The following is a 12,057-nucleotide window of genomic DNA, read 5'->3' on the forward strand; positions in this document are numbered from 1 at the left end:
CAAAGAATGTAATTAATGTCACTAAATGGTAGATGTAAAACCTGAATTGGTGTATGTTTTGCTGTATATATTCTCAATAACAACAACAAAATAAATAAAATTTAGGAAAAAAAGAAATGACTCATGATTTCAAATTACTTCTAGGAAGAAAAATAGTATTTAACATGTATAACTATTTAAAATTGCAATCTCCTTTTAGTCCATCCAGTAAGCTAGCTACTACTTCAGACTTCATATTACTACTTCAGACTGGATTCGCACTCATCATGCATGACAAGTCTGTGTTGGACCCTTCTCTCTCAAAAGCATTCAGTTGAGAGTATGAATGATACAATAACAGCTAAACAAATAATAAAATAACGTTAATTAAAAAAAAGAAACCTGTTTTGCCCAATTGGTTAAAGTAGGATTCTAGCACTTGACTTAAGAACTCAGGCGCATGAATTCTTCAAAAATGTCAATGTCCAACTTTCATGTCTGACCAAGAAGGAGTAACAGGGACTAGATTTACCCTCCTACCTGAAACAACTAAAAATCCAGACAAAATACATGAAACAATAGGTTTCAAGACACTGGACATCAGGCAACAAAGGACAGTAGTCCCAGATAGATGGGAAACAAATGAAGTGAACCCTGTTACTGCCCCAGCTTACTACGTGGAGAGTCTCCAGGCCCTTGCACAGAAGGGGACCCAGGCAGAGACCAGCAGACTCCCTAAGTTGAGGAGACAAGACTGAGAGTCCATGGAGACCAAGACAGCTAGAGTTCATAGGATGAAAGGACTAGAAAGGAGAGAGCTGTATAGAGACGATAAGAGATCTAAGAGGGGTCCCCTCAAGAATTCAGCTGAGGACTGATCAGCACATGTGTGTGATGAAACTACCCGATGCTGAACCAATTAAAATGGACAGTGCTTGCCAGGAGCAGAAGGCCAGGAACACTGCCTGTTCCCAGAAACCAGGCTGGAAAAAACACATAATTCACAGGGCACTGGATAATATGTATTCAGGAAAATCATGCCTCAGTAGTTGAGAATATAATAGTCCTAGTTAGATTGGGCACAGCTCCAGACCTGCCTAAGATATCTTAAATGAAAGACTCAAAAGGATCAAACTATCTCCTAACAACCTATCGGTATCCTAGAACAAAGCTCAACAATATTTATAAAAATATTTATAGGAAAAGAAAAATACCCAAAACCCAACAAGGTAAAGTTCACAATGTCTGGCATTTAATAAAAAATCATCAGGCACGCAATGAAGCAGCAAAATATACCCCATAAAGAGGAAAAAATCGGTCAATGGAAACTAACAGAGAACTGACACAGATTTCATAAGTAGCAGAAAAATAAAACTGGTCTTATAACTGTATTCCATATGTTCAAAAATTTAAGGGAAAACATAGAGATACTAAAAAAAAGGACCCAGATTGAATTTTATTGAACATGAGAGATGAAAACTATACTCGATGAAACATACACTGGATGATTTAACAGCATATTAGACATTGCAGAAGAAAAGATTAATAAATTTTAATACATAGGAAGAGAAACTACCCAAAATGAAACAGCGACACTTTTTTTTTTTTTAAATGAAAAGGGCACCAGTGAGCTGTAAGACAACTTCAAGCAGCTTAATATTGGGCAGGGACAAATGGATGAATAGGACTAACCCAGTACCCAGTGCTGTCGAATGAATACGACTGTAAGGTTTTATTACTATATACTGGGTATGTCACTAAAAAGTAGGCTGTGGTAAGTTAAAGGTGTATACTGTTATAGATTGAATTGTGTCCCCCACCCCCAAAATATGTGTTGGAAATCCTAACCTCTGGGCCTGTTAAAAAGCAAAGATGTCACTTTGAGGACTAAGGTGCACCTGACCCAAGTCATTGTATTTTCAATTGCCTCATATGCACATGAAAGCTTGACAGTGAATAAGGAAGACTGAAGAAGAATTGATGCCTTTGAATTATGGTGCTGTGCTAGCGAAGAATGTTGAATATACCATGGACTGCCAGAAGAATGAACAAATCTGTCTTGGACAAAGTACATCCAGAGTGCTCCTTAGAAACGAGGACAGCGAGACTTCATCTCACATACTCTGGACATATTATATCAGGAGGGACACCTGGAGAAGGACATCATGCTTGGTAAAGTAGAGGGTCAGGGAAAAAGAGGAAGACGCTCAAAAAGATGGACTGACACAGTGGCTACAACGATGGACTCAAACATAGCAAGGACTGTGGGGATGGCGTGGGACTAGGCAGCATTTCCTTCTGTTGTACACAGTGCCCCTATGAGCTGGAACCAACTAGACTGCACCTAACAACAACATGCCTCTGGTTATAATCCCACTTGGGAATAGGTTGTCTTTGTTATATTAATGAGGCAGGATTAGTGTAGGATGTATCTTGAGTCAATCTCTTCTGAGATATGAAAGAGAGCAAATAAGCAAGCAGAGATAGGAGAAGATAGATGCCACACCCCATAAAGATCACCAAGGAGCCAAAGAATAGAAGCTGAAGAGGAAAGGCCCTTCCCCCAGAGATAACGGAGGCAGAAAGCCTTTCCCTAGAGCCAGTGCCTGATTCCAGACTTCCAGCCTCCTAAAGTGTGAGAAAATAAATTTCTGTTTGTTAAAGCATGACCCACTTGTGATACTTTTGTTACAGCAGTACTAGACAACTAAGACATATACCATAAACTCTAAAGCAACCACCTCACACCATATACAAAAATCCTTCCAAAATGGAGCAAAGATCTAAATGTAAAAGCTTAAACTATAAAACTCTTAGATGAATGCACAGACATAAGTCGTCATGACCTTAGATTAGGCAATGGTTTCCTAGATATGACACCAAAAGCACAATCAACAAAAAAAACACTACATTTCATCAAAATTTTTAAAATTTGTGCTGCAAAGGGCACCATAAAGAAAGTAAAATGACAACCTACATAATGAGAGAAAATATCTGCAAATCATGTATAAGGGTCTAGTATCAAAAATATACAAAGAATTCTTACAACTCAATAATAAAAAAGACAAACAACGCAATTAAAAAAACAGGTAAAGATTCTGAATAGACACTTCTTCAGAGAAGATATACAAATGGCCAATAAACACATGAAAAGATGCTCAACATCATTAGCTACCAGGAAAATGCAAATCAAAAAAATGAGATATCACTTCACACCCAGTAGGATGGTATAATAAAAAAGACAGATGATTACAAATGCTGGTGAAGATATGGAGAAATTGGAACTCTCATACACTGCTGATGGGAATGTAAAATGGAGCTGCTGTGGAAAACAGTTTGGCAATGCCTCAAAAGAGTAAACATAGAGTTAGCATATGATCCAGCAATTCCACTCCTAGGTGTGGTGCAGTGAATTACTTAATATGACCCTTCTAGCCATGCATGGTCTTGTGACTCCCACAGAATGACTGGGTGGGGCTATGCAAATAAGGTGCTTTTGGCCCACCAAAGGGATTGGACAGCTTGTTAACAACGCAAATACGGTGCATGGAACATTTGTGAGGGTGGCACCATGCCAATAAGGTGTATGGAACCCTAATGAGGGGATTGGTTAGTTTTGCCATTCTGCTAGTCTTAAAATGAGCAAATCCCAGAGGCTGAGAAGGGGACCCCTTACTACCACCAAGAAGAAAAGCCAGGAGCAGAGCATATCCTTTGAACCCAGAGTCCCTGTGCTGAGAACCTCCTAGGTCCAGGAGACAGACAGTGAAAGCTGTAACACCAGAGGCAGCGAGAAGCAAGACAGCAAGAAGCATCAGCAGAGAAACAGCAGCGGCAGAACCAGCAGACTGACCGGCACAGGACGGCGCAGTGGGCTTCCTGGTCCACAAAGCGAGGCAGCTACAGTGGGTGTGCTGACCCATGGAGCCAGACAGCTGGGCACCTTCGGACAAGAGGCTTGCTGGTGGAGTGGGGTGCCTCTGGGCACTTAATGGCAGAACTAAAAAGCTTTTAACCCTTGCCCGAGCAGGGCAGAGGCCAGGCTGATGGCCGAAGGGCTGAGAGGGTAGAAGAGAAGCCTGCCTGCAGGCACAGCTGAGAAGCTGTCCTGATTGAAGAGCTGTATCCAAAGTCATTTTGATCCTGAACTATAACCTGTTACTTTCCTAATAAACCCCATAACTGTGAGTACAGTCTGTGAGTTCTGTGTGGCCACTGCAAGGACTTATCAAATCTAGCAAAGAAGTAGAGACTGCCATTGGAGGGACAGCTGGTGTCAGAATTGGTGAAAAGGTTGGAGAGTGAACTATGCTTGACCTCTACCTCAGAGGAATCAGCCTTGGGTTGCTGATCTTGATTCTCCTCTCCCCTCCTAAAGTTAGACAAGGTCAAATACCTCCATGCCATTTTTTTTATACTAGACATCTACACAAGAGAACTGAAGACATAGGTCCATCTAAAATCTTGTACACGAATGTTCCTAGCAACGTTATTCATAATACCCAAAAAGTGGAAACAACTCAAATGTCCATCAACTGATGAATGGATAAACAAAATGTGGTATAGCCATACAATGGAATATTAGTCAGCCATAAAAAGGAATGAAGTACTGATACTTGCTGCATCATGGATGAACTTTGAAAACATCATGCTAATGAAAGAAACAATATAAAAGTCTACATATTGTATGATTTGATTTATGTGAAATGTCCAGAACGGGCAAATCTAAAGAGAGAGCTAGAGGTCAGTGGCCACCAGGAACTGGCAAGAGGAAGGAATGAGGAGACTGCTACACGGTTTCTTTTTGGGGTGATAAAAATGTTCTAAAATTGATTGTGATGATGGTTGTACACCTCTGTGAATATACTAAAAATCAGTGAATTATACACTTTAAAAGGGTGATTTGTATGGTATACCTCAATAAAACTGCTATAAAAAATATGAAACACTTAGGGATACATCTGACAAAAGATGTGAAAGACTTCTACATTGAAAACTATAAAATACTGCATATAAAAATACCTAAATAAACAAAGACATACACCACATGACCTAGTCATTCCATCTTTAGGTATTCACCCAAGAGAAATAAAAACATATGTTCACACAAAGACACATACATGAATGTTCATAGCAGCATTACTCATAAAAGCCAAAAACTTGAAATAACTCAAGTGTTCACCAGCAGGTACATGGATAAACAAGTTATGTTATACCCGTACAATGGCATACTAGTCAACAATAAGAAGGAATGAACTCCTAATACACACAGCAACATAGATGAATCTCAACGCGATGCTGAGCGGAAGAAGCCAGAAAAATAAAAATGCATGTAGCATCATTCCACTTATAAAAAATTTCAGAAAATGCAAACTACTCCATAGTGAAAAAAAACCAGATCACTGGCTGCTGGGGAGGTGGAAGAGGGACAGTAGGGTATCCAAGGGGTTCAGGGACACTGCTGGGAGTGATGGACATACCCGCTACCTGGACTGCAGTACTACTGGCCTCACAGGTGTGAAGAGTGTCAAAACTGATCAAATTGTACACTTTAAATATTGACAGTTTCTTGTATGTAAATTATATCTCAATAAAGCTGCCAAATACAGTCATCCACAGGGGGAAATGCCACTGCTAGTAAGAGAAAGTCAAGCCCAGGAACTGTTTCAGGTTCAGAGACACATGTTTCTCTTTAGAGACACAATAACAGATGGACACATGGTCTAGAATTTTCTTCAGCTATAAGGGACATTATAGGGGCAACTGGCTCTGTGCTGCCCACTGGGGCACACAGCCCCCATACCCCATTTCCTGGGGCAGTTTTGACAGCCCAGGGGGCTGATGGCACTGTACCCCTCCGCTGACCCCCAAATCAGGTTCCTGCCCCCACAACAGGCCAGCACCCTCCATCTGCCACTCAGAGCAAGTGCCGTGGAAAATGGATTTCCTTCTACACAGTCTGTGGTTCTGAAATCCAATTATTTGATGTTCAAGAACCCCAGTTTCCAGGCCAGAACACCTGGTCATCTCCCACTCATGCTGGGCCCTGCTTTTCTGTCTCCACCCATCTGAGTCATCACCTGGGGCATTGCCTGAGGCAGATGCCTTACAAGACAATGCTGAATGTTTTCAAAACACACTCCACCACCTACCTTTGCTTCTAGACCTATAACTAGACTTAAGTCCCAGCAAGCCCCAAAAGATGAGGAACAAAGTGTGTACACTATACTCCAAAAGAAATGCTTGACTTTTCTAATATGTACAAACAGAAACCTGGCGAATATGTGTGGGAATGGATATTAAGGGTGTGGGATAATGGTACAAGGAACATAAAGTTGGATCAGTCTGAGTTTATTGATATGGGCCCACTAAGCATAGATTCTTCATTCAAAGTTTCAGCTCGAGAAGTCAGGAAAGGATCTAATAGTTTATTTGGTTGGTTCACTGAAGCATGAATTACACGGTGGCCTACATACACTAAATCAAGTTGAAGTACCAGACCCGCCTTGGTATGTTATAGAAGAAAGTATCCAAAGGCTTAGGGAAACTGGCATGTTAGAGTGGATTTATCAGGTTAGACCTAGGGGAAGATTGATGACCAGTACATTCCCCCAGAGCTGATAGAGAAAGAAAGCCTTGCCCTGGAGCTGGCACCCTGAACTTGGACTTTCTAGACTGTGAAAGAATAAATTTGTTTGTTAAGCAATCCACTTGTGGTATTTCTGTTATAGAAGCACTAGATAACTAAGACACCACAACTTCCATCCACCCAACATCTGCCTCCTTATCACACAGAGGCCAGTGACACCTCACATCAGAGGAGAGTCCTGGTTCAGCCCCGCCATCTGTTTACAAAATGGGCTAACAGCAAACCACAATGCCTTCTGTTTTGGCCTTTGGGTCCAGCCTACTCCTTTGACACAACCTTACCAAGTACCCACCGTGTCCAGGCTTGTATGGGTGCTGAGAAGAACATGAGACACAGCCAGCATAATGCCCCAGTGGAGTCTCTGCTGAAGAGTGATCAGTGCTAGGAAAGAGAAGAGTAGAGCAGGCATGGGGACCGGATGTGCGAGGGCATGCCATTCCAGTCGGACTATCTTAGCAGCCTTGCTGCAGAAACACAAAGGAGGAGAGTGGGCAAGCAGAAGCGAAGGGGCCTGTCTCAAAGTAGCTGAGAGCAGTACGGAGGTAGAAGGGCAGGAGTGGTGTGAGCAAGTCGGGAGAGATGAGGTCGGACAAGAACACAGGCAGACCCTCTGGTGGCCTTTGGTGGCTGAAAGGAGCCCTGGAGGGCTCAAGCAGAGGAGGAGAGGCTCGGATGCAGGTCTTAAAACGGTGCACCCTGGCTGGCTGCTGTGTAGACCAGATAGCTAGGGAAGGTGGGGAGCAGGGAACAGTGAGGCAGCTGCTGGGTCAAGCCCGCAAGGGTGACAAGGCCCTGGGTTTGCTTTGAGAATGGATGGGCCACCCCTGGAGACCAGCTGCAGAGGTAATGCATCCACTCATCACCACTCAGAGCACGTTCCCACCAGGCCCTGAGAACAGCGCTGCTATCTTCAGGTGACCCCGAAAGCTTCAAGGCCCTGCTATGCCAGCAGGGACACAGGATGCTAACATACCTTCCTTGGCACAGGCCAGGCCGCCAGATCCCCCACCAATCACCAGGAGGTCATAGTTCCGCTGTCCTGCTGGGGTGAAGGATGAGATGTGAGAGGAAGGAAACCAGCTACAAGTCCAGGGCACAGGTTCCAGAAGGGGGCTCATGACTTCTAAAGGGCAGGAATCTTTGTTGGTTAAATGCTACATGTTGTTGTTAGCTGGCACTGAGTCAGCCCCCGACTCATGGTGACCCCATGCACAATGAAACAAAATGCTGCCTAGTCCTAAACCATCCCTGTGATCCATTGCAGATAGGACCACTGTGATCCATGGGGTTTTCACTGGCTGATTTTTGGAAGTATACTGCCAGGCCTTTTTTCCTAGTCTTAGTCTGGAAGCTCCACTGAAACCTGTTCAGCATCACAGGAACTTTCAAGCCTCCACTGATAGATGGGTGGTGGCTGCACATGAGGTGCGTTGGCTGGGAATCGAATCCAAGTCTCCCGCACGGAAGGCGAAAATTCTACCACTGCACCGCCACTGCCCCCTAAACATTATACAGGATGTATTTTATCAGGACAAGGGACCTGCCCTGTGACTTTCTGGGATGATAATGAATCACACGTTGGGGCAGAAGGCTGCACTTGTTCCCACCATCTGCACAAGTCCAGAGAACAAGGAGTATGGGGGTGAGGGGTGCCCGCAGGCTCATGTGAGCTCATCTGCAACCCTCACCATGTCCAGAGGAAGTAAACCTATCAGGACGCCTCTGAACTCAAAATTCAGCTAGCATCAGAGCCAGACACAAAATTAAACCAAAGGTGCAAAGCACATGTTTTCCCTGGCCTGACATGTTTTTCAGTTGAAAAGCTATTCTTCAGAGTGAGGACACAAGGGCAGGTGCAGGCAGGCTGTCCAGAAGCCAGTGGCACACACAGCAGGCCTTGCTATTCTCCTGGTGGATGCAGCGTCTCAGAGAAGGCCGCACTGCACGGGGAGACTGGGAAGCCAGGGGGGTCATGTGCCTAGGTTGCCCTGAGGACTCGGAGGAGTGGAAGAGAAGGGTCCCCAACCTGGCCCAGGTCTCTTCCCTGGATCCCTTCTGGGCTCCCTCTGGTGTTCCCCCCAACCCCAGGTAGCCCTCATCCTTCCGTACCTTTTCTATCCCCGAGAAGGTGCCACCTGTGACTATTATGCAAGCTACTGGCATGGAAGGCAGGGGAGAGACACCCTAAGGGAAGGGAGTGAGAAAGGGAGGGGTAGAGGGAGGAAGGCAGGAGATGAGGGAGGGAAGTAAGAGGGGGGTGAGAGAGGAAGGTGGGGGGTGGCAAGGGCGGGAGGTGAGAGGGTGGGGGAGGGAGGGAGGGAAGATGCAGTGTGGGGGAGAGAAGGTGTGTCCCTAGAAGTGGGAAGCCTGTCACTGGGGCCTAAGGCTGGGGACACCTCCGAGCACTGGGAACCACCTGCTCTCTGGGGAAGGAAGGAGGGAAAAACAGAGAATTACTGCTAGGGGTGGTGCAAATGGTTACTGCACTCAGCTGCTAACCAAAAGGAAGCAGGTTTGAATCCACCCAAATGCACCTGGACGAAAGTCCTGGCGATTTACTTCCAAAAGATCACAGCCACTGAAAACCCCATGTAGCACAATTCTACACTGACACACATGAGGTCACCATGAGTCAGTTGACTCAACAGCTACTGGTGGTGGTCACCAGTATGAGGGCAGGGGTGGTGGGGGATGGCTGACCAGGGTCTCGGGTATAAAACAAGGCAGGAGTCTGCCCAGATGAGGCAGAATTGCTGCCTTCCCAGGGCATCAGGGCTGGACGCCGGTTGCACAGAGGGTAGCAACATGCATCGGCCCCCGTGCAGCTTATACCAGGCCCCAACCACCCAGCGTCCTGTGATCAAAGCGGGGTCCTTCCCATCCCCAGGCTGCTGAGCCTCCCCACGCCAGGGGCAGAGCCCAGCGTCTGCCATCGAGAAGACTGGTTTGAAACAACCTCAACCTTCTTGGGCTGGCAGAGTGGCCAAGGACACACCTGTAGCCCCTGCCCAGAGTCCCATGCCCCTGGAGGCAGCGCTCCATGGGGTCCTCCGGGCTCCAGAGACCCAGAGACCTGGATGGCATGCCCTCCACCCCCGACCCCTGGGCCTGCAGAGGCACGGGAGCTGTGCCTTAGAGCTCAAGTGTGGCTTGCAGCTGACCTGCCCTCTGCCACTCTGGGCCCTCCTGGACTCTGCTGCACCTGAACCCTACAGCTAGCCCCACCCAAGGTCATCAGGTGGTGGTGCATCGAGATGTGTGTATGCGCACACAGGGATCTCACATGCCAACTCAGTTCACACAGCCAAGTCAAAAGGAGGCCCGGCCCCAAGTTCAACTCAAAGATTGTAAACAGCCTAAACTGTTGCCCAAGAACTCTGATGGTTTTGATATGTGGCCAGAGAATTGAGGGCTGACTTGGTGATGCAGGGGCATAAGTCCACTGCACTGGGCTTTGCTGAGGATGTCTCTATCCCTACCTTCCATTGCAGATGCCTGTCCTCCCACCTGCTCAGGCGTCCTGCATGCAGCCTGCGCTGTGCCTCTGGCTCACTGAGGCCTACTGCTGCTGCTGCTATCACACAGAGAACAGGTCCCTTGGCTGACGCAGAGATGGGGCTTATCATTGGCAGGATTACTTGAACACCGGGGACACCCGGGGATCCGTGAGTCTGATAAACACTCTGAGAGACCAGCATTCGGAGGCTTTTTTAAGAAGAGTGGGTGGCAGGCATTCCCTGGTGCCATAGCTATGCACTCTGTGCTTCCCAGCCTGCCTGTACCCACTCCGCTCTGGCTCAGGTCACAGCCTCAGCCAGGCAGCCCTCCCCACCCGCCCTCAGGGCTCAGGCATGGACACCCAGAAGGGCCTCTGTCCAAGGCCTCTGGTCTCCCCTGAGTCCTGACTGCATTGTCCTTGAAGTTTCTGCTCATTTCTGACCCTGGTGCCTAGTGCAGGGTCAGCAGCAGAGCAGGAGCACATGAGTGAAACAAAGTACGAGTGGTGGACACACTGCCCAGGTAAGGGCCAGCTGAAAGCTCCCCATGTGGCCCCACGGGTGTGCTGGCCTTCTCAGACAGCCACCTGTGCACTGTTCTCCTCGCCCACGCTTTCCTGGCAGCAGGTATCGGGGACAAGTGACGCCAACAACACTGGCTCCCGTTCAAGGGCAGCATCAGGCAATCCTGAGGCTGAGGACAGGGCAGGTGTTCTCCTGACCCCAGGGAAGCTGCAGGGCTGAACTGCATGACGTGGCTCAGACTTGGACGTTCTTGTCGGGGGTTGGCATTGTGCACACCCAGTCCTTCTTCATCACCCGAAGCAAAGCTCTAACGTGGGGGCTTCCCTCTCTACCAGCACAGCTGTGCTGCCATGGGGCAGTCCTGGGGAAGTGCTCCTGCCCAGCCCCAAATGAAATATTCCGCCCCAAGGCCAAGGCTGCCCAGCAGCCTGAAAAGCCCTGGGCTTGTAGCTGCACTGGCCACACCCTGTCTTCCAGCACTCCCAGTGAGCTCTCATGTCCAGGGAGACTGGCTCCAAGGTCTTGCATGGCCATGGGGTAAGCAAAAGCCGTCATAAGGATAGTCCTACGTTTCAGGCTCCCCAGGACCACAACAGTGCACAGCTTTGCCCATCTACATGTGCAGTCAGCTCTTGCCATTCTTTCTCCACCGACACCATCTCTATGAAAAAGTTCTCGCCCCTCAACACTCACTCATGTGAGAGTCAAGTGCTATCACCATCACCACAGGGCAGGGCCTATGGGCGGTCGCCACTCATGGGACTGACCACACCACAGCTGCTGTGGTGGTGCTGTGGTCAGCTGTTGGGAGCCCATCCTGCAAATTTGGGCATGAGCTCTCCTAGGTGGCGTAGCATCCAACCCCTCCTTTGGGATCCTGGTGTCACTCAGTACACTCAGGGTTACATGAAAACTGTCATAGTCTGGTTAATGCCCCTCAGTGATTTCACTAGCACATTTCCTCATCCTCCCCATACCCACCCCCCAGGTCAGCAGCACCAGCACAACACGTGGGCGCTCAGGGCCCATCCACTTCCCTAGGGTCCCTTCATTCCCTACGTGTGCATGTATTGAGTGTCTACTATGAACGGCCGCTAGTGGCTTGGGGACTCAGGAGGAGGTGGCAGGGCTGGCTGGCAGGCAGTGGATGGCTGCAGGTGAGACAGCCTCAAGATCATCAGCGCTATTGTTAATATTGGGCTTAAAGGTGGGGACTGCGGAGCTCCAGGAGTTACAGGTGCAGCAGGCACAGGTCACTCTTCCCACGGGGCTTCAGACAGGCCCCCCCGCCTCAGTTTCCCCTTCTGGGAACAGAGCTGCGGTGACCGATGTACGCGCGCACACCCCCGCACCACGCAACCATACACCACCGAGTTCCCCACGCCGACACCCCCGGCCCCGCCCTAC

The 12,057-nt window shown here is 47.9% G+C and overlaps 1 protein-coding gene across 12 annotated transcripts in view; it reads right to left on the reverse strand.

The window, feature by feature from the left end:
* TXNRD2 (thioredoxin reductase 2) overlaps window positions 1-12,057 on the reverse strand; it is a 68,716-nt gene that overhangs the window by 56,262 nt on the left and 397 nt on the right. For 5 of the 12 annotated variants that reach the window (XM_064272555.1, XM_064272560.1, XM_064272553.1 and 2 more), the window contains exon 2: window positions 7,602-7,670. In XM_064272555.1, coding sequence (XP_064128625.1) covers window positions 7,602-7,670 — 69 coding nt within the window. Of the gene's footprint in view, window positions 1-6,920; window positions 7,010-7,601; window positions 7,671-12,057 lie in introns of those variants that run through there. The other 7 variants (XM_064272565.1, XM_064272562.1, XM_064272559.1 and 4 more) reach the window with 4 other exon arrangements.

Source organism: Loxodonta africana, chromosome 19 (genome assembly GCF_030014295.1).
Source record: "Loxodonta africana isolate mLoxAfr1 chromosome 19, mLoxAfr1.hap2, whole genome shotgun sequence".
In the NCBI taxonomy this organism is placed as follows: Eukaryota; Metazoa; Chordata; class Mammalia; order Proboscidea; family Elephantidae; genus Loxodonta; species Loxodonta africana.